At 40.0% G+C, this 22,803-nt stretch overlaps 1 protein-coding gene across 4 annotated transcripts in view; it reads left to right on the top strand.

Annotated features, from left to right (window-relative positions):
- Window positions 1-10,017: 10,017 nt before the first annotated feature.
- LOC117541448 (A disintegrin and metalloproteinase with thrombospondin motifs 16) overlaps window positions 10,018-22,803 on the top strand; it is a 69,278-nt gene continuing 56,492 nt past the window's right edge. The window contains exons 1-3 of one of the 4 annotated variants that reach the window (XM_034208604.1): window positions 10,018-10,586; window positions 10,745-10,835; window positions 15,266-15,624. In XM_034208604.1, coding sequence (XP_034064495.1) covers window positions 10,497-10,586; window positions 10,745-10,835; window positions 15,266-15,624 — 540 coding nt within the window. In that variant the 5' untranslated portion in view covers window positions 10,018-10,496. Of the gene's footprint in view, window positions 10,587-10,744; window positions 10,836-15,265; window positions 15,625-22,803 lie in introns of those variants that run through there. The other 3 variants (XM_034208607.1, XM_034208605.1, XM_034208608.1) reach the window with 3 other exon arrangements.

The following is a 22,803-nucleotide window of genomic DNA, read 5'->3' as shown; positions in this document are numbered from 1 at the left end:
AGCGGGAAGTTTTTGTTTGTTTTCCAGAACGTTCTTCTGAAAGGTAGAATAACGTTCTCTAAAAACATTCTTAAAATGTTTGGTGATAACCTTATTCAAATGTTTTTGATAACATTGTTAGAACATTATGCCCTACTGTTCTTAAAACATTTTCAGCTGCAAGTTAGATTTTTTATGTTGCCAGAATGTTATTATTTTAGAGAAGGATAACATGCTTTATGTTAAAAAAAAGTATGCAAATGTTCTGTGGTAACAATTTACTAAAATATGTTTACATTATTAGAACATAAAGACATAATATTCCTGTAATTGTTCAACTCAAAATTCCTGGGTAAGTGGACTGACCACTGTGGTCATCAGGATGATTTTGATAGTTTACTTAACTATTGGAATTTGACTATTAACACATGTAAGGATGACTCGGAATCAGCTGGTGAAAGTAACATTTGTTTATTAGAAAAGGGGAGCTGGGAGTGGAGGTTGGTTATGGCGGCAGTGGGAAACAGTTGTTCCAGGGTGGGTGGAGAGGCCTGGCTGGTCTTGGGAGTGTGGAAGGCCTTGGATTCCTCCTGGGAGAGACACAAAAATGAGACAAAAGTTGTCAAAGAATATGCTGGCAAAAAGCTAGAGCGGCACGCAACAAACCGTTCACGGCAACAATCTGGCAGGGAATGAGTGCAGGCTGCAGGCTTTCATAGTGTGGCTGATGAGCAAGTTGCAGGTGTGGTTGATTGGAGATTGGTCCCAGCCGTGTAGAGCAGACCAGCAGGCAGGTGGGGGGGGGGGCACTAACCCACTAACAGGGGTTTCAGGGACAGGCAGTGATCGTCGGTCCGTTCTTCTATATGTCTGTCTTTGGTTTTCTAAGTGTTATTCGATCCATATGACCATAGAGATATGTGCATACACAACAAAACACTTGGGGTATAATGTTCCAACAATATTATCACCAAACATTTTAAGAATGTTTTTAGAGAACGTTATCCTACCTTTCAGAAGTACATTCTAGGAACCAAAATAAAACTTCTCGGTGAAACTATTCCTAGAACAATGAATGGTAACATTCTCAGAATGTTATTAGAACCAACTATGTCTAGCTGGGAACTCAGACATGCCACCGCAAACATGCATTATCATGAATTACGTGCTTGTTTTTTTCTAAAAACGAAAATGTGGTGACATCAGATTTCTTTTAAACATCCTTTTCAAACAAATGCAGCAAGTTTGTTTTTTAAAGCGCACTACAAATAAATCTGACGTTGCCCATGACCGTGTTAATATTTCGCATCACAGGAACATTTTATAAAAAAATAATAACCTCCTGAAAACATTATCCAAATGTTGCTTTCAAAATGTCCTTCATTTGTTACATGTCATTGAGGGACCGTTTTATAAAGAACATCTTTAATGTGTTACCCAACAACGTCCAAAACACATCCTTAGAAAGTTGGAGGCAAAACGTTCCATCTTTGTTAACATATCACATTAAAGGAACGTTTTATAAATAAACTTTCTGTCATCTCAGGCCTCAATAACATCCTCAAAACATCCTCTGAATGTTGCAGTTAAAACGTTATGTCTTAGTTAACCTTAAACCTTATAGGAACATAATTTGAAAAAATAAACATCCTAAAAAGGTTCTTTGAACATCAGATTAAAACGTTTCATTAAAGCCTTATTAGAACCAATAGGTAACGTTAGCCAAAGTTGTGATAACGTTCCCCGCTAGCTGGGTATGGGCGCTGTACGCAATATAGGCATAGTTTGGTTAGTATAAGATAATAAGATGTACTTTGTTGATCCAAAATCGGGAAATTGTGTTATGAAATTAAAAAAAATAGTATTTAAATAAAAATAAAAAAATTCAATTTTTTTGGGCCCCCCCCCCATAGATTGATGCGCCCTTAGCATTCGCCTATACTGCCTATGCCAAGGGCCGGCCCAGGCTCCATGGACCTGTCAGCTCCGGACAGCGCAAAATGCGTACATGAAGCGCTACGTCATGAACGCAAGAAATCTACCCTCGTGGGGGCGCGCTCATGTGATTGGCTTAGAGTTAAGGAGACATCTGATTGGCTATAGATAGAAAAAATTACAAGTATGAATCGGCTGACCGTCAGGGGAGTCTCAAAAAACCCACACACGAATGCACAGCGATCCGTGCACAGAAAGCTGTTTGTGTTTGCAGGTGCAGAGGTTTTAAACGGAAAACAAATATGTGGATCATGAAATACAAGTGTGAATCCTTCTGTGTGCATGTGTGTTTTATGAGACTGTTCTGAGCCCATAGAGACATGGATATGAAAACTCCCTGCACTATGGGGTCAGAGGTCATTACACATTCCAAAGGAAGCCCTTTTTTAAAGTGATAATAGTGACACAAGAAATACATTCAAAGAGAATTTACGAGTGATGGTTTTATTTCTTATTTTTTGCCGAATAAATTGACTACTTATGAAACATTGAAAAATACTGATTTTATAGTTTGTGGAACCAAATTATTTATGAGGTGTGGTGGTTTGGTAAATTGTTCTTGTACAAATATGGTTGATTTCAATTAAATGAAAAATGCCAATTTCTCTGACAAAGAACAATGAAAAGTGAATAGAAAACGTTCTCAAGTCAACATGTTTTAGTTGCTTTCATTCTAAAGCCATTATCTTCTTTGTTATCTTGATATTTTTGATCTACAATTGCAACTTATGTTCATAGATTGTTTATGTTTGCACCACCAGACACCAAAGAAAATGACTTGTAACGTGAAAAATTACCTGGCAATAAACTTGATTCTGATTTTCACCCACAGGTTTTCTTCCAGTCTTTGATTTTCAAACAAATATTCTCAGGTTCACTGACACAGCCACTCAGGCAGCCATGACGGCATCTGTCAACTTGCATCTCAGGACCTTTGAACCTCACAACCAAAATAAAGCTTTGCTGCTGCTACGGATGGTCACCTATTCTGTCACTGACGGGGACACGTGCTGACGGGGGTGGTGACCTGTGGTGATTGTCCTGTTGCATGTAGAGAGTTGTCGTCTTTGTTTTTGTTGTTCTCTATTCTGAAAGTGTGATGAATTAACCTTTTCAAAGCCATGGTTTACTCACTTTAAAAACACAACCCCACTGGAAGCTGCTCAGTCCAGCAGACAGGGATTTTGTACGGTCAACGGCACCTCAGCGCTGCCCAGTCCCTTTTCCTGCCCAGATTTATCCTGCCAATTTGAGGATTAATCCTGTGACCTTCCAACTCTAAGCATTTGAAATCTATGTGAGGACAGTGTCGGTTCGTGTTTGTAATAGATAGGGCTAAAAAAGCATGGCTAACTTATTATTCTATGTATCCACATCTAGAATAATATTCAATCGCTTTGGTAGATGTTCATCACTTATTCGTAATGCTAACACTTTCAAATATGAAAGCGTGGAACCTGATGTTTTTTTTGTTTTGACTTCTCTTGATTGTACATCCCCTGCTAACATCGCTTACAGGTTCATTCATGGACATTAATTAAATGCTTTACCTTAAATACCTGTTACTGTTCAGCTTGTCTGCACTTTGAAGCAGTTAGGAATAAATAAAGAACAAAGCAAGCCTTGATTGGGGAAGGTGAACGGTTCCTTAAACTCCACAAAGCATTACTTTGGCTCACAATTTGCTGTAGATGGGAGCCATGGCTAAAGAGTGAAACAAATGTCAGCTTTGGTCATTGTGAAACATCAAAATGTTTGTGCTTGTATGCATTTTCTGATGAAAACTGCCAAACTTTCCACCATTGCTCTGGTAATTTTGCAGGACTTTGTGGAACAATACAACATTCAGTATGGCAAGCTGCACCATGCCGTGTGTATGAGTGTGTATCCGTGGGTGGTCTGTGAGATTTGTACACTTTGATTATGCTTAGGGATGAGGCTGGTTGCTGGTTTGATGACTGGCGGTGAATAAAGTGTGTCAGCATTAAAGGTAGGTAGGCCTAATCCGTAGCACCAAGTTTGCTCGGTGCAGCTTTGGAAAGAACTTTGCTCATTTGTTAGAATTTGTGGTTTAGATCCGGTGAATAGCATATAATATAGTGAATTCATCAATTTCAACACCCTCAGTAATGATATCACATTTGCAAATTGTTCTGCTAAATGATTCCTAAGTTGAATGTTGCTTTTCAACTGCTTGCTTATTCACTTAGTCTGCAATGCTCTATCTCACATTTTAAAAGGCATCTTTCACCGTGACTTTTCAATTGACTTTGGAAAACTTGGCCTTTTTAATACTTTGCCTGACCCACATTGGAATGGGGAAACTTCAGGGTCTCAGTTGAAATGACTGTGGTAGCCACTGTCAAAGCCCACACACTGAATGTGCATGGTCTGTGTTACAGACAGGCAAACATTTCTGCATCGTTTTTCTGGGAGGTCCATCATAAGAATCAGTACTTAAAGAGTGTACCAAATGTCCATCAAGAATGATTTTAATCGGATGATGATTTAATATTTTTTTAACATTTTTGTTTAAATTATTATAAAAAAGGGAGAGGTGAAATGTCAGCTTTTGTTGAATTCCCATTCTGAATATGGAATTCAGATTTTGAGTTCCATTGAATACCCATGGCAGCCCATTTAATTGACTTATCTACAGTAGGCCTATAGCAACATTGACAGGTTTTATGAATTCCACGTGACCCAGCAAGAGTATGAACACTCACTGGAGCCTGCAGCTAAATGGGAACTGTAGTTATTTTCCTCATCTACTTGCCAGCTGGTCCAGTCCTGCCCCACTGTATGGACACTGGTGGGTTGTGTGGGTCAGTGTCTCTTGGCCAGACGTCAGTGGAACCCTGCCACCAGTATACAGACATGCAAATGTTGGAGTGCAGAGAGAGACACACTTTCCTATGGGTTTGGCAATGTAAAAATGAGCTTCTGTGCAGAACAGAAAGTGAGAATGACAGTGCTACTGAAACTGGCATCACATTATATCCTAAATTCAAGCAAAGTTTCTAGAGATGCAGGCTTTTAATGAGAATGATTGGGACTGCACGTCCTACACATGTATTTCTTCTGTTTCAAAACGCCCCTTCAAACTGGATTTACAGTATTTTTCCCTGCCAACATGAAGGCAGTTATTATAACCAGCCTGCTTACACAATACAGAGGTGGTGAACTTTAGCAGGCCCTCACCCCTGCAGAGTGTCATAAGACTAGCCACTTTGTTTTTAGGTTACACCCCTCCAGAGACGCTCTTTCTGCCCCAGTGATCACATACAGCTGACTACCAATAATTAGCGCAATTCTTCAGCCCTTCATTTTCATCTTGGACTATGAAACCCAGAGAGAGGGCTGCTGTGTTTGCAAGTTGCGATTATTGCCTCTGTACCTATAATGTAAGGGGATACCTTTTTAAAAAGAAAGTGTGTGTATATTGCAGTAAATTGTATTGTATTATTTTATGAAATTAGAGGAAAATACAGCATAAAATCATAATGACTCATTTGGAGAAATGTTTGACCTAAACCATCATTTCTGTTTTTGTTGTAATCAAAGAACTTCACGCACTATATGCTTAACCGGTGTTTTGATAGGACACTTGCTGCTGAAAAATGATGTGCAACGGATGTGATTAATAGCCCTAAATAAGACTTGGACAGCAACAGGTCAAATATATGATTACCACTATAAATCAGATTAATCAGGAATAGCTTCATCCAGTATTGTGTCCCAATGTGAACTATCACTGCTCCTATAGGGTCAGGACAGGACCTCCCACAATGCAACACTTCTTGAGGCCAGCTGATGTAGAGCCATGCCATGACAATAATTTCACTAATCAGTGGATATTAGGAAGAATAATGCTTGAGTTCGCTCAGCCATGTCCAATATATTATCTAGTTCAGTGAGAGCTATTTGAAAAGGGAGGGCTGAGGCAGAGCAGTAACGTGTTCCAAGTGCAACTTTCCACTGGATTGCTGGTGGACCTACTGAACCAACAATCTGCTGTTTTGTGCTAAATTACTGAAATTGGTATGCTACTTAGTGCTTAAAAGAAGCAGAACGTGTGGCAGTCTGTTTTCCGTCAGTCATGTACCGTATAATTGGTAGTCGGGAGTAATTTGCATGACCAATATTGGTCATTCATCTGAAGGAAAACTTATGTTTTACAGATTCACAAATAACAAATGAGGGGGTAACTGTCCTACCCCACGTTATGTATATCTTTCTTTCTGGTAGAATATGTTCAAGTAGTCCAGTTTGGCTGCGGTCACACTGCTAAATTCAAACCATATGTAGTGCCTTACCGACACCGATGACAGTACATGCTGTGTATCCCTGTGTGTGCTTGCTACAGATGTGGAGATAGAATCTTCATTATGTCAAGATTATTATCGAAAAATTATATTTAATAGCAGTTGATTCTTGTTTTTAATCCAGATGTCATTTTTTATTTGGTGGATTTCTGGCTTTGGCAAGTAATTATTTTCGTAATCATTTGGTGCCACAATTATTCAGTCAATGTGAGTCCTTGTGTTCCCAACAGAGGTGATCCCTGTTTAGAACAGTGCTCAGTTTGCCAAATCAGAAATAAAGGGTTGAAATGAAGTCTGCCACTCCCCACTCCCCATGAGCAACGTTGGCACTAACCAGCCAAACTGGCATTTTTAACACTGCTCTTGTTTTGCTTCCCTTTTTCTTGACTCCTCTTAGAAGAGTTCATATGTGCCCTTTTGCATAAATGTTGCACATGACTCTGTATCTTATCTGCTGGTATCTTTGTAAAAGTTGTATTATCTTTTATCCAACTCAAATCAAATAAAACAATAAATAATTTCAATATTACACCCCTAAATATTATATTTGTGAAATGTTCTGAATACACTGTTCTTAAATGTTAGTTTACATTATTTGCTTTTTAAACTACAATAAAATAAATATTAGTCTTCCAAATATAAAGTAAGATGTATAAATGGGTAACTGGGAATAGGTCCAACAGTGGCCAAAAGCCTGACTTCAGCACCATCTGCAAATATTTAGGGGAAACAGTTGTTTCATTCTGAGCTGATACATCCAAGGTGTATGGGTTACAGTGGATAAGGTTGAGACAATAGCAGTAAATGCCTCAGTATTCTTCGACAGCAGTACAGAATTTGTGCAAAGCATGACTAAACCTTCAATCATCAAACTGGCTGGCAACCTCCGTTCCCCCTTGCTCCACACTCACCTTCATCTTCCTCTCCCACCTCCCTTCACTCTTGCTCCCTGTCAGCTCCCATCAGCCTCCCCTCTGTGATGCTCATAGAGGAATTTTACAGCTGCTGTCAGATTACTATTCACATGCACACATGTAAGGACCCAAACACACACGCACAGCACACGCATACATGCATGTACAGCTTCACACCAACGCGCACCAAGACTCATGTGCACATAAATCACATAAGAGAGCGTGCACACAACCCACATATGCTCACCACAAGTGTACACTCTCGTGCACTCTCACACACGTGTTGCCCTGATGACAGTCTTAGACAGCTAATTAAATTACACCATGGAGTGAAAACTACTTGGAGAGACTAAAGAAGAAGGAAACTTCAAGACCCACATTGTGGGACTAAAGGGAAAGTTTGAGATTTTGAAGAAAAAAACACTTTCTAAAAACGTTCTTCTAAAAAATCCTGTATCACGTTGTATCATCACAGTATTTTTTGGCTTGAGCCAGAGACATTAGGGATGTTTTTACACTACAACATTTTTTTTTAAGATGCTGATATGGTTACATTGTGTTACCTTTGGTCAGACTTTATACTAAGCTAAGTAACACAGCTACAGCAATGGCTTCAAGTGTGATGTACAAACGTGACCGTGATATCAATCTAATTATTTGCTTAAAGCGAATAAAGTATATCCCAAAATGTTTAACTGTTTCATTAAAATCCCTTTCTTTAACTACAGCAGACACAAACTTGTAGATCTATATGACAGATTAAATGTGTTTAGCACATTTATTCCTTTTTTAGACCAGTATACTGATGAAAACTCCTGACGCGAACATTGAACTTTGAAAGTTTTCTGATGTGAACTTTATGTTTTCTGATGTAAACTTTAGGTGCCTGGAAAATTAAAAGAGCTTCCTTGTTGTGCCAGCTCTTTGCATTTGTACATACTCAGAAGATATTGAAGACAGGTAGTCAGGCAAATAGACATGCTAAAAGAGAGACAGGCAGGCAGACAGACAACCAAGCAGTCAGGCAGACTGAGAGGCATACAGGAGCTCAGGGGTTCAGAGGTCAAACCGGCTCAGGTCATACTTCTGAAAATCTATACATCATTTTATTGTCTTTATTTCTTAATCTGTCAGACTGTCTGACAACACAACCCTGTCTTACTGTTTCAAAATGCAACTCTTTGAAAACATTCTGATCTGTGTACATGTGCATTTGTTGAACACTTACGGACATATGTGAGCAATATATTTTCAGGTGTTGCATTGCTGTGTATGGTGTGCACACATGTGTGCGTGTACAACGGTGTGTGTGTATCAATGTAAGAGGAGGAGGAGCGATAAACCTCTAGCAGCAGCTGACACTGTAAAGACTTCCTGAGCCTCTAAACATATGGTAGGAATTTTCTTCATGATGGCATTATATCACAAAATAAATCCAGAATTTGCACACTTAGGGAAAAATCTGGAAGTCAATTTTCTATATGTATCAGTTTAGAGCAAAATACTCCCAGGATGTCTATGTTCTTCTTATTTTATTTTGCCTACCTCTTATCTTTTGGGAGTTGCAATCAGGGGAAGTCGGTCATTTTGGTTTTGACACTGCGCCATTGTCACGTTTATTCCCTTCTTATCTTTCAAAGCAAAAACATCCTTCATGTGTGACATTATCACTGATCTAACATGACAGAGCATTTGGAAAATGCATCAAACAACTCGAACAAACCCTCAGGACAAAGCGCCATAGAGAAAGTCCTGTCCTGCTTTTTCACTGACTAATTTATCATAAGGGTCTTCTCTCAACACTTTCTCTAAGATGCTGAAACATGACACAGGGGTTTTCTATCCTTATCGAAGGCTAAATGCCATGCATGTTGGAGGCCTGAATCTATCACTCATCGAACGCTCACATTTAATTAAAAAGTTTCTATTTATCTTAAGATAAAGACATATGACCCCATCCTCTGCCTGTTTCAGCTTTGTCGACATAAAGAAAATCCATTGCAGACTGACACTTGCAGAACAGAGTCTGGGTGGAACCTCATAGACCAGCTTGCACCTTCACTCTGATCCACATATTCTGACTCGGGGCCAAAAAGATCCCACAGTAAACCGTCACACATTTATTTCTCCCGCAGCACAGCAGAACCCTCATCTGGTTTTCTTTTGGAGAGGATGAAACGCTCCAGAATCTGAACAAGCGCTCCCGATTCTTTGGCTCCCACACTCCTAAGCACTTCCATGAATGATTGTTTGGAGTTTAGAAATGTTGGCACGCTGCCTATCAGTGCAGCTGCAGAATACAGGAGAGATGGGAGAGTGACGAGCGGATTAAACAGGGTCAAAGGTCACATTTCAGACATAATCCATCCCAAATTACTGATTACCTACTTTCGGGGTGTAATGTCCAGATCACATTTGGGTTACAAAACCCAGACTGATGAATTCAAATAAATATTTGTCTTTCTTTTGTACATTTTCTTTGAAATGCATCATCAATTAAAAACTACCTGATGTGGAACAGACATAACAAACACTTGTTATTGCAGTCTCCCACATAAGAGGGGAATTACTTGTTTGCACTGCAAGTAAAAAGAACACTGTGCCTGTTCTTTTCTTTTTATCACACACTGATTTTTCCTCTCACACACGTCCTCCTGCAACCCGAGAGATGGACACAAACCCCATCTCTCAGCACAGGTGTCAAATGTGATTGGCTACAGGCTGTACTTACCACACCCCCACACCCACACACCCCTCCTCAAAACACACACCGTGTACTCAGCGTGCTCACTTGGCAGGCTCTCCCGGGGGGAACACATTGGAACTCAGTGCGACTTTCATAGAAGTGTGCTATTGCCAAGACGAGCCTATTTAAGCTTTAATCACATGATTTCACTGACAGTCAAAATGGTCTTTGGGGGTCGCTGGGTAGGGAGAGAAAACGAGAGAGGGAAGCAGAGTGAGCGTGTGTGTTAAAGGGAGAGGGGTAGATAGACTTTGGATACTGCTCGGACTGTCTGAGTGAAGGAAAAAAAATGACTTGCCGGGAGAGAGGACGTGAGTTTAAGCTACATGCGCTGCATCGGAATACTGCGCTTGGAAATGAATGGAAACCAATGTGGCACAAGTGAAGAAATCTGCATCTGAAACTCGTTGGTGCCTCATTCAGGAGAACTTCTGCAGAGCTGCTGCGTCTGCTGTTGGATTTCTTTATTGAAACTCATGTTCAACTGCTGGCAAGTGGCCGTCTGATTTATCATTTTTTGCGTAAAGGTGGGCAAAGATGGCTTTCCTGCGGATTTGTGCAGTGTGGAGAACCTTTGTGCGCCCCTCGCTCGTTTTCCATCTCTTCTGCTTTTTCACTCTGAGCAAAGTAAGTCCGTTGTATATTATCTCAGCTGCGCTTGTAGGCACATGCATGAGCAGCTCATAAAGTTGTCAACACTTCAAATGACAGAGAGCTTCGTACATTTTCCATGATATTTTGCAGTGTACACAGACCAAATCTTATTTACATTTCCGTCTTTACAGAGCGTGATTTTGACAAATGGTGCTGACAAGGTTGAATCTCCTCAAGAAGCGTCTGCCCTGCTCCTCTCTCTCAATTTACCTCAACATACAGGTAAGTTGGACAAAACGTGTTGATGATTTCATTTGTGTTTCTGTGACTGTGAAGTTCTGTTGTTAGTGCGGGAGTGCTGTTTGATCCTCTGGTTCATGTTTTGCTTTTCGATGCCTAAAAGTAAGGTCATCCACCGCATCTCTCTAACTGCCAGCAGCATCAAACAGAACTCACCTGCGCTGTGCATTCCCTCTCTTCACCGCTGGGGGGCGACCTGCACCCTGAATCAGAGACGTGTGCTGCAGCAGTGGAGCTCAAACGGATCCAAAAAAAAGAGCAGTGTATTTTTGCTATTACTAATTTCCCAAATTACTTTAAATGGTCAATATGTGCCATGAATGTCATTTGCTGAAAAGCACAATTAAATGGATTGCTCATTTAGGTGTCCTCTGGGGGAGTCACTAAAGCCTTCAATGAAACCCTGAAAAAAAATGCTGCTTAGTTTTTTTTGTGTATGTATTTGACAATTTATTTTAAAAACAGACTAACATGGATTGGAACAACGCTGTCCATGTATAATTAAAAAACAAACATCAAGGAAAACACAAGAAAGTCACAGGCCTTGTTGTTTGCATGCAGGCACCTGCACCTGGACAGTATGTCCACAGCAGCATACAAAAACAGAAAAAACCACAATACGCAAAAGAAGATTCACATATGGCCTCAACAGGCATTATTCTGAAACTAGTTCACACTTTTATTATACAATAATAGTCTATTAAATGCTGCATACAATCCTGCTTACACATTGCTCTACAGGGATACCTTATTCATAAACCGATGTTCCAGTTATGCATTGAGTCTGTTTAATGCTATTGGGTAAACATATGCATGCCATCTTTAGGCACCTTACCAGTGTCCGATGTGCTGGACCTGGAGTTGTGCCTTAGAGCTTCTCTGAACTGCTGGAAGCAGTTTAATAAGTCATTTAGGGCTACCCCATTTACAACAGAGATGTAGTTGTGTCACTCGAAAATTCAATTCAGTAATGAGTGCAAGCAGTGAATGCAAGTCTTCCATCTGTTCTTTGTTTTGTGGATCTAACCCCATGTGGTGTGCTGAGTCAGCAACTGCTTTGGCTGTGCATTCTCCTTCAGATCCTTTGTTTTTTTATTTTTGTTTTGTCAGTTACCATGTAAAGCAGACACACAAACATATAAACAAACCATCAAAACTCCTTTCAACGGGCACATGTGCTGATGATCTGAAACAGAAGTTAGGGGAAGCCCTTACTTCTGTTTCAGATCATCTCACCGCCTGCACAACTATTACTCAGTGTTGATTTGTTTAATATTCATTCAGCTATGTTAGAGCGGGTGGGGAAATAGTTCCCATTTTCAATCTTTTGTTACGTTTAAGTCAATGCACCCATTGGTTAGACCCTCTATCAGTACTAATGGCACTCAAGAGCCACTAAACCAACAGACTAATCACCACAAGATCGTGTATCAGTCCATCAGACAAGGTGTGTGTGTGTGTGTGTGTGTGTGTGTGTGTGTGTGTGTGTGTGTGTGTGTGTGTGTGTGTGTGTGTGTGTGTGTGTGTGTGTGTGTGTGTGTGTGTGGTGTGTGTGTGTGTGTGTGTGTGTGTGTGTGTGTGTGTGTGTGGGGTTTGTGTGTGTGTGTGTGTGTGTGTGTGTGTGTGTGTGTGTGTGTGTGTGTGTGTGTGTGTGTGTGTGTGTGTGTGTGTGTGTGTGTGTGTGTGTGTGTGTGTGTGTGTGTGTGTGTGTGTGTGTGTGTGTGTGTGTGTGTGTGCTTATATACGGTCTGTTCCCGTAGAATCTGTGTTTGTATACTGCCAGACATGGGTCACTGCAGCTGGTTTTTGAGTTAGGGCGGAACAAACAGAGTGGACTAGGGGTAAATGTGTGAGTGAGTGTTGGGGGTAGATGGACAAAACAACAAAGATTGAAGAAGACAGAAGACCATTTTCTGGTTTTGCCTAAGTGCTTTGGTGTCTGCACAGAAAATGCTTGAGACTTGAAGTATGTGTTTGCTCTTTGCAGTCCTGTAACTCTTTGGGTATACCTTGGTTGTAGCACTTCAAGGGTCGGAGGTTTGCTTCCCACTGTGACCACCCAGGCGAAAATGTATACAGTCTTGATAATGCAAGGTGCTCTAAATAAAAGCACCCACCAATAAATACATGTCATGCTGCCTTTAAGGTATATTTTCCACACAACATGGTCATTTGGATATCAACTACAAACCCAGTATTACCTTGAATTCTTAAAGAAAAGTTTCTCCATTGCCTCTAGGTGTAGAGAATCAAAAAGTAAATGGTGGTCATAATTCAGAACAGCAAAACTATAACAAAACACCTGCTACAAATTGTGCAGTACAACACGTGCAGTATAGTAGCCACAATTATCCAGTGTATCCAGCACACTGCTAACTGCGTCTCAAACATGCATGCAACACAAGGTGAGTAATTGATAAACAAATGGTCATTCTGTGGTAGGGGTATTCCTTTAAGCAAGCCTCAAGAAGCACCAAATAGCCAAGTTCAAACCTCAGGCATTCACACTGCCAGTGATGACACACTGTCTGTCACCCTGCATGTTTCTACCACTGCCAAAACATGTCTGTCTCTGTGCTATATTTACTCATTATTCAGGCTGTACAGTAACTGAGACTGGCTCTTGTTGACTGTAAGTCCAAGGTTGCTGTTATTTATGTTCACTTTAAGCTGATAAAGTGTGCACATATCATTTTCCCATGGCAAGACTCAACACATTTGCAAGAGCCATTACAATGTTGTCACTAAATCAACAATGACATTATTTTATTTGTGTGCCTGGTGGTTACTTATAGACCCAAAGGGTATCAAGCACATTAGGTTTCAAAGGGTGTGTGATGACTCACAGGCATTCTCTATCACCACTAATATATCCCACTACAGTAGCACAATTTACTATGGAACAGCCTCTAAAGATATAAAGCATCACTTAACATATTCAAATGTTTTCCTGAATTTCATTGGAAATCATTTTGTCCATGCAACAGGCATGATATCTGAAACCCTGCAATATATCCAAAGTCATGCTTCTTTCCTCATAGGAGATGGCTTGCTTTAGAAGGTGACAAACTTGGACAAGAGCAATGTCTGTCATGATTTCCACTTGAAAATCAAGTTCAGTGTAGCTGAAGGAGTCACCTACTCTTTTGATTTGACCTTTGGAGGATATCCCGTCTAAGAGGCCAGGCCTGTGACCTGCCACCATCTCCATTTATGACCAGCAGTTATTCAGCCTGAGCTGTAGTAAAAATCTCTAGTAAAACACTATAGGTCAAACATGATTCACTCTCCACTGAAGTGCTTGTGTTGGAATTGTCTAAAACTCTTCCTTTTCTTGTAACTCTCTCTTGACCCTATCGACAAAAGTATATGAGGCAGGTCAAGGAAACTTTACAAACTAAAAAGGTTTTCATTTTGAATCAGTCCATCATGCAACCAAGGTAGCAGCTGACACAGCATGCACTATGTCGCAGTAAATTATATTGGCATTAGCTAGGAATGACCACAAGGAAAATGTATTTCATGTTTGCCACAACAAGTCCTCCAACTCATACGACCAAATAGGTTGATTGTTCAAGCCCTTATTACGACCAAATAGGTTGATTGATCAAGCGCTTATTACGACCTATAATCACGTTTTAACGCTACGGAGAGTCGTATATTCACAATTATAAAACGGACAAGTCAAATCAAGCAATCTGATTGGTTCTTAGCCGTGATATATTGAGCGTATACCACGGGTAGAATTGTAGTTACTTTTCACAACAAGTCAGTATCCCTCCGCGTCTGAGAAAAGCTACAACCGTTACAACTGTTATATTACATCCGTTGCGAAACTAACTAACTAACAAAGCTTAAGATGGAAACATATAAGGGATAATGTGCAGCAAGGACTTATTGACCGTTGTTATAGGACGCTCACATCTGCAGAAAGAAGTCCGGTCGATTTAACTGTATACAGTTGGGCTGAAAAGTAAACTGTATGCAGATTACTTTTCAAACTGGGACAAGAAAACAGCGGAGAAGTAACGGGGCAGAAACCCTCCTTTTTACGCAACGGTCTAGACATAGACATCAAACGGCATATATATATGCTCATTATATCACAGCTAAGGGGGTTGTTGACCCCTTTTGGGAGGACAGGCTGGTTTGCCAAGTTGTCATTTACAACATGTATACACACGACATCATAACTTTCTCTCAACAATAGCTCCCAATGTTTGAACCAATCACATCTCTATTAGTTTAATGTAATAATAATAATACATAATATTTGTATAGGGCTTTTTCTTATGCTCAAAGACGCTTGTATCAGTATTAAATAATAATTAAAATGCTGTATTATATTAAAGAGTGGATTTTGCCTTTGAAATAATATCCAAATTTTCTTTTTTTCTATATCTTTTTTCTAGAATATGAAATTGTATCTCCCTATGAGGTCAACCACCAAGGCGTTTACATCTCTCATGAAGTTGCCCACTACCAGCGGCAGAGGAGGCGGAGGTCCCTGAGCCCAGATGCAGGCTCACCAAACACCAATGGCAGCAGCGAAATGGTCCATTTCCTGATGAGTGGCCTGGGGCAGGACTTCCACATGGAGCTGAAGGAGGCCTCAGAGAGCCTGATTGCACCTGGCTTCACCATCCAGGTCATGGGAAAGAACGGCACCAAGAGCCTGAGGGCCTACCACCAGGACGACCTCTGCTTTTACCAGGGGTCGCTGAGGTCAAGGGTCAATTCCTCGGTAGCACTGTCCACATGCACGGGAATGGTGAGTCTGAACATGCACAGAGTCTGGTTGAGGGGGGGGGGGGTCTGGATGAGAAGGGTGGCATGAATGCGTCTGATTGGGGTTGGTTAGTGTTTGCATCAGTGAAAAGGACTTCTGGGTCAAATAATTTGAAAGTTGTTTTTTTTTTATGTTTTTTGGCAACATTCTGTAATTGCACTTACTGACTTAGAAGAAATAGTGTGCCTTGGAGTACAAGTTAAGAAATATAGCTCATCCTGGGACCATTGATAATATACACTCAGCTTTAGTGTTCTTGTCATGCTGAATTAGTGTCGAGACTAGTTAAAGTAAGTGACTGAAAACAACATTTAACATGTATTGGGACTTTTGGTTGGAAGAAATTTGAAAGGAGAACATCTGATTACAGCCAGCCAGTGACTGTAGATTAAAAAAATATTACATTGGTAATACACTGTCCTTTCCTCTACACATTTATCAAGCAGTCTTCTAACTTAGCTCCTGTGTGGCTGCTTTTCACACAGCATTTGAGTCGCTGCATTGTCTGTCTGATCTTGTCATAAAATCGACTTGTACTTGACTTCCATTGACTTAAAAACCCTCTGGCCATGTTGACAAGTCATGCACAGCTGTTTCTTCCTCCAAACGGCTGTGAATCATTAGTCCTAGCTCATTCACTGTACGTTGCATTTGTGCCTAAATCAGCAAATGAATAACTAATTAATGGAAAAGTCAAGTCTGTGAATTACGCATAATGTTAATGCATCAATTAGCCAGGAAAATTCCCAAAACACGACCATGCCAAGCATGCCAAAACAATGTTTTGGTTATCGTTCATTTTCTTATTTTGCACACATACTGTTATTGCACTGAATATACTTTTTAGGAATGGTGGGGTGCAGTATCGTAGCAAGCTTACCTATTACTAATGTTTCAGCATGATATAGAACAACAAACAAGCTCCACAACAGTATGCTGATGTAGAGCAGATGTATTGGTGCTGAGATTATCTATTCGTATGATAAAGTATACGTTGTTAAATGTGAAGCAAAGACAAGAGGCGTTAGGTTAGCAAAATATAAAGGATTTAACGTTCCGGTTTGGCGCATTTCCACTGCTGGGCCTAGCACGATTTAGTACGGTATAGTTATGCCTTGGTAGGCCAGGCTCACTTTATGCTGCGTTTCCATTACAGTTTAGGAACTGGGGTAGTAACTATAGTAACGCAGTGTAGGCAGAGCCGTTACGTCATCTTCAATGCGAAACACAAAACCAACATCAGCCGTTAGCTGTTAGCACTCAGAGCTCACAGCTCCTCATATCTGTTCAGAAACTAGACAAAAGTTAAACAAGTACAAACCACAGACTGTCTGTGTCATGGAGAATACAGTCGCTGGTTTATTTATGTCTGTATAGGCCGTTGTTGTGAGAGTGGACGGTCGGAGCTTATACTGCGTTAGCTTAGCCGATCTCCATTCAGAAAACACGCATTTTAAAAGGTTTTTCGCCTGCCGTCTGTCTGCAGACTTGTCAAAGCATTAATTCATGGTTTTTAATAACCGGTATCAGTATGTTGTTACTTTGGCATCATTTTGAAACGTGTATTACAATTAAATCACGGTCAAATATGTTCATTTTGTTGTAGTTGCCAGCGATTCTCTCACTAGTTTAAACATACTCAGCCCGGTTGTTGGCCCGGAAAGAACCTCGATTTTGGAGAGCCAGAAAACTGTGAAAAACGCAACCAAAAACGCTGTAGTGGAAATGCGCCATTAGAGCACTTGGCATTGTAAACCTAAGTGAAGCGGTTCCACCCCAGTAGGACCCCAAGTGGTGTTCCAGCCTCTTTAGCAGTCTGCAGTAGAGAACAAAGGGCTTGATAAATACACACTTATTCTCTCAGTCTTGCATTAACATACTAGATCTTAATAGCTGGAGTGAGGAAACTAGACAGCAAGTTGATAAACTCCTGTAATGTTTCTTATTGATGTTGCAGTTCATTAGTTGATCCAAAAAGAAAACTGACTCTTGATAGGAATCAAGCTAGTGGCCATAGAAGATTTGCATCTGGAGGCCCTCGTTACAGGAGAAATGTAATCATTCAACTAACAATAGCTGTACAATACAAATTTGTATTTTGACCAAATTGAAATAGAGTACATTTCTGGCCCTTCTTGCTGTTTATAGTTCCATTGTAGAGGAATGCTGCTCTGTCTGATATTCTAAGTCTCTAAAAGTAGACAGAGAACAGCATATCTCCAGGGATGCTGCTGCTTCTTCTTCTTCTCTCTGTGTGTGTGTGTGTGTGTGTGTGTGTGTGTGTGTGTGTGTGTGTGTGTGTGTGTGTGTGTGTGTGTGTGTGTGTGTGTGTGTGTGTGTGTGTGTGTGTGTGTGGTGCGTGCGGTGCGTGCGTGCGTGCGTGCGTGCGTGCGTGCGTGCGTGCGTGCGTGCGTGCGTGCGTGCGTGCGTGCGTGCGTGCGTGCGTGCGTGCGTGCGTGCGTGCGTGCGTGTGTGTGTGAGAGAGAGAGAGAATCTGTGTGTGCATGCATGTATTTCAGACCAGATCCCAATAAAAGATTCAGCCAAAAGGTCCGGGGTTGCACAGACTATAAATGTGGTTCTCACGACTGAGACAGGCTAGGATGGACTGGGTCAATGCATTCGTGATTTGGCCTTTTTCCTATGTGCAACAGGGAACTGCAGAGATCAGCAGACAACCGTCTTTAGGCTCAATGGGAATACTATTTGTTTAAAGTGTCAAAATGTCTGTTATCCTGTGCTGAGTTGCATTTCTTTTTAACCAATTTACATTTCCATAACAAGACTTGAAATATGAGTTTTCACTATATGTAGACAATTGGTCGAAACGTGGTACCCCATTGGGGACCTTGCACTTTGGTCAAGTCTCTAGTACAGAAGGCAGGTAAATATTAACCATTGGAGCTTAGATCAATAGTTGTATCAGCAAGAGTATACTTCAGCACAACACCGCTAACATTGGGTTCATTCAATCACCATTATTTAAACCATTATTGTTTTAGATATTTTTCTTGATAGGGCAATTCTGTTTTCAGAGTTTAACCTGATCTAGAATAACATATAGCAGAATCTTAATGGACAACTGATTGTCTTGTCCCAGTACAAATTTGGTAGTGATATTAAGTTAGTCAGTGTGATGACAGTTTTGGTCTTTAGCATCAAGATTCTCCAGGAATATCCTGTTCCTGTTTTTAGTAATACATATAACAATGTCATTGTGTTTTGTATGATATTGTTTGTCGAGTGCGATTACATTGTATTAAGTCTCCTCAAACAAAGAAAATAATTACTCTGCTGCTATGCATTGGTGTTGATCAGCCATTCTGTATTTTCATTAGGAAGAGTAGCTGATTGAGATATTGTAAATATACATGCTCTGCTTTGGCAATGTTGTTTTAATTACATTGGAACTTCTAGCTAATAATGCATCCTATTACAAAAAATGTCTTTCTCAATTACTTTTTTTGCATTTGACTCATACACTAGGTCTATATGTTGTTATTTTTCTCTGGCTTGTTAATAGACAGAGACAAAAGGTCAAGAAAGAAGAGATGTAAGACAAACACAGAGAGATGTTCTATAGTTGAACACTTTGAGGGTCATTGTCCCCTCCGTGGCAAGTGCTGAAAACCCCCTTGTGAGTGTTACGTTGTAAAGCGTATGTATAAGTTGCCGTTTGAACTCCCCTCCTCTGGCAGCCCATATAGTTGTTAACCCCACTTTGATGACAGTAGGGAGTTCAACCATAAACATCTCGTACTTACGAGCAAGGAATTGGTGGAATAAAAGAAGCAGGCCAAACCCACCGACTGTTCACCTGCCAAATAGTTTGTGACTCTGCAAAGTGACACACATGTGGAAGGGGAGATCATAAAGCAAGTCCCTCTCTGTGTCGATGCACAATCGGAATCCTTTTTAGTATGGATGTTATGGGGAGGGGGTTGAGGGGTGAGAAGAGAGCCATGAAGGCATTGTTTGACTCTCACACCGCAAACCTTTTATTTTGTTTCTCTATACATGACATTGTGTGCTTTTTTTCAGCCATGCTAGCATCAGCAGTATGGCTCTATGCTCAGTCATATTGGTCTGTCGTTCCAAATTTGGTCAAGACTGAAATATCTCAACATCTAGCTTATGGATTGGCATACACTTTTGTACACAATTTTCAGTTCCCAAAATGTAATATCTACTAACTTTCTGTATTTCAATGTATCTGTTATTCCTACTTTTTTATGACTAAATACTTAGAGACATTCACATCTGCCTCAGCTGTTGTGTTAAGCGCTAATTAGCAAATGTTGGCACTGACAAGCTAAACTAACATGGTGAACATTATACCCCCTGCATGTTAGTATTGTCATTGTGAGGATGTTGACATTTGCACAAAACACCACCAGCAATAATGTGTCTTCTTCTTGTTAACCTAGTTAACATACAGTAAATAGTTACATGCTTGCTTTAAGCAACCTCAAGCCATATATCTATCCATTTTATCCTCCTAATTATCTTAGAGCTTAACATAGCCTACCTGTTTGTCAAGTTTTACTTAGACTTCTAATGTGCACCTCTCTTTTGTACCAAAGGGTAATACTAAATATCCTCCCACTACAAATCAATAGGAGGTCATGTGTTTTCCTCTTGTAAAAGGACGGGTGTGTTTCTTGCCTCAGGCCTAGTAGTAGTCGTAATACTAGAATGTTTCACACACGTCCCACCTTCGGGATTTCCAAGAATATATGAGCATGGTCTATTGATGTGATGATGCTTTGAAAAGCAGGCAGTGTGGTCTTGCCAGGTTACTATAATCCATTTTTTAAACATACAGTAAGCTCAAGCAGACAATCTTAAAGGATTTCTTACATATTTTATCATTTGCAAGCATTGTTCTTGGTTTTCTCATTCAGAAAAAGTACATTAGGGAATGATTTATGTGCACATGTCTCAGAGACAGGGTTTAGGTCAGTTTGGAACATCTGTTGTTTTTAAGTTGATATAAGTCCAGTTGGCGTAATGTGCTAGCCGACGAAGGTACAGCTTAAAATAAAAAGTAGCAGTAGGTTTATGGTCTCGTTTGGTCTTCAAGAGCAGCTTGGACAGAATTAAGTGAGAACTGTATACTACACACGGTCAGGTGCACCTTGTAATGCATTGAGTACTTCCCCCCTCAGTTCCGTTCTCCTACCCACCCCCTCTTTCCTGTCGCTGCTTGTCTGGATGCGTCTGACTCTAAAGAGTCCAGCTGTTTGTGCCCTCCCAAGTAGTGTTTCAGCATTTTATGACTGCTATTTGCACCTCGTAGAGCGCAGTGTGTAATCTGATGACTTTGGCTATTTAGGTAAGGCAGTAGTTGACCTAATCTCCCAACATAGTGAGTGGCTTACACATAGTATGAGGAAGAAGCGGATGCATGTTGTTTTGTGTGACGCCAAGCTTAAAGTCTGTAAAATAATTTACAGGCTAAATACTTCCTAAAAATAGTATCTGCGGGGTATGTTGTACATACAGTGCAGTACACTACCAGGGACTGCAGATGGAAATGAGCTTTTAGCCATAATGTAGCAACATTTCTCAACAAGTCCACCAACTCATACGACCAAATAGGTTGATTGTTCAGCAGCTTATTACGACCTATTGTCACATTTTAAAGTTTAGCACCTCTAGTGGTCGTGTAAGAAACAACAATTTGCAGCAATTAACCCTCTCTGGAAAATCCTAAATTGTAGAATAGTTTGGCCATTAAAATGCTTTTTGATTAGATTTCTAGCGAGAAGTGTATATTGTACTTTTAGAATCCACGTCCAGTGGATGTGTAGGATCTATAGTTTGATAGATATTACGAAGATTATTTGAGGTCTCGCCAGGAGAACGTGTATGTCTTTTCCCCTATGTAAAGTTAGCGTCAACCCTCACCGGGTGAAAACAGTATTTCCTGTCTCGAAGTTTTCATAATAAAACCGTATTCCCCTCAATGTCAAATGCTTTAACAGTGATATCTGCCGTATTCATCCACTAAAACACATCAGATTATCCTTGTTAATTACACAACATTAGTTGGTTTGAATTATGTACACAGCTTTTGTGTTTTTCCCATAGGTTTTTCCCTTTCGATTCTGAGAGACACATTTCTTCTTTCAGAGGTTTTGATCTACCTATAATCCTCAGCTATCGTTGAAGCTCGGTGATTGGATGTTTTAGCCGCAATGCACGTTGGGATATGGTGTTTATGCCATGTGAAATCCGATTTTATTTTTTTTAAGTTTTTAAAAATATTACTGATTTTCTTTGAATTAAAGAATGTAAATACTGAGTTGAGAGAATAGTCAGGGGTTTTGGGTGATGGAAGACACATCTATGGAATCAGAATTTCAATAGCTTACCATTAAATGATGGATATACCTCAGATATTAATGTGTATAACTACAATATATGAAATAATATAGCAATATCCTGTAAAATTATGTGAAAACATGAATAAAACTACACATCTTCAGATGTTATACATACATAAGTGTCCTACACTAATAATACAAAGTTATTATGGCATTGTATGCTGTGTCTTATTTGTAACATCTTCTTAAAGTATAATTTATTGTGTTAACACTGTAAACTTGACAGTTTTTTAACCCGCACTGCCTAGTGGTTAAAGCACATTATTGAATTTTTTTATTGAATATGTTATATTTGATAAAAACCGCGGCTACAGTGGAATACTGCAACACTCCCCACACGCACATACACATTACACCCGCGACTCTTACAATGAAGGCCCGATAATCAGATAATAAATGATTTTTTTTTAAATATTGAAGTTAAAAGCATCAATCTGGTGCACTTTGAGAGCAAAATTAAGAGATCTATGGATACATCTCTCAACACCCATATGAAACAGAACTGTAAACAGATTTTCTTTTTCTTATTTTTTTACAAATCACTCCCCTTTTAAACTGTATTCTTGTGTTACTGTCACATAGTATTTCATAACAGTTTTTCATTTATTCTCTCTGGCTGTCCATCTCATAATGTTCACATAGAAACTAGCTGTCAATAGGAATATCATTCAGAAGAATTATAATTTCATGCAAAAATCTGTCACAAAAAGAGGTTGCACATTTAAATTCAGGTGTTGTTATGGCAACGTCAGTGGCCAAACAGCCACATTTA

The sequence above is a fragment of the Gymnodraco acuticeps genome, unplaced genomic scaffold (assembly GCF_902827175.1).
Source record: "Gymnodraco acuticeps unplaced genomic scaffold, fGymAcu1.1, whole genome shotgun sequence".
NCBI lineage: Eukaryota > Metazoa > Chordata > Actinopteri > Perciformes > Bathydraconidae > Gymnodraco > Gymnodraco acuticeps.
The sequence above is the reverse complement of the archived record's forward strand: the minus strand, read 5'-3'. Positions and strand labels throughout refer to the sequence as shown.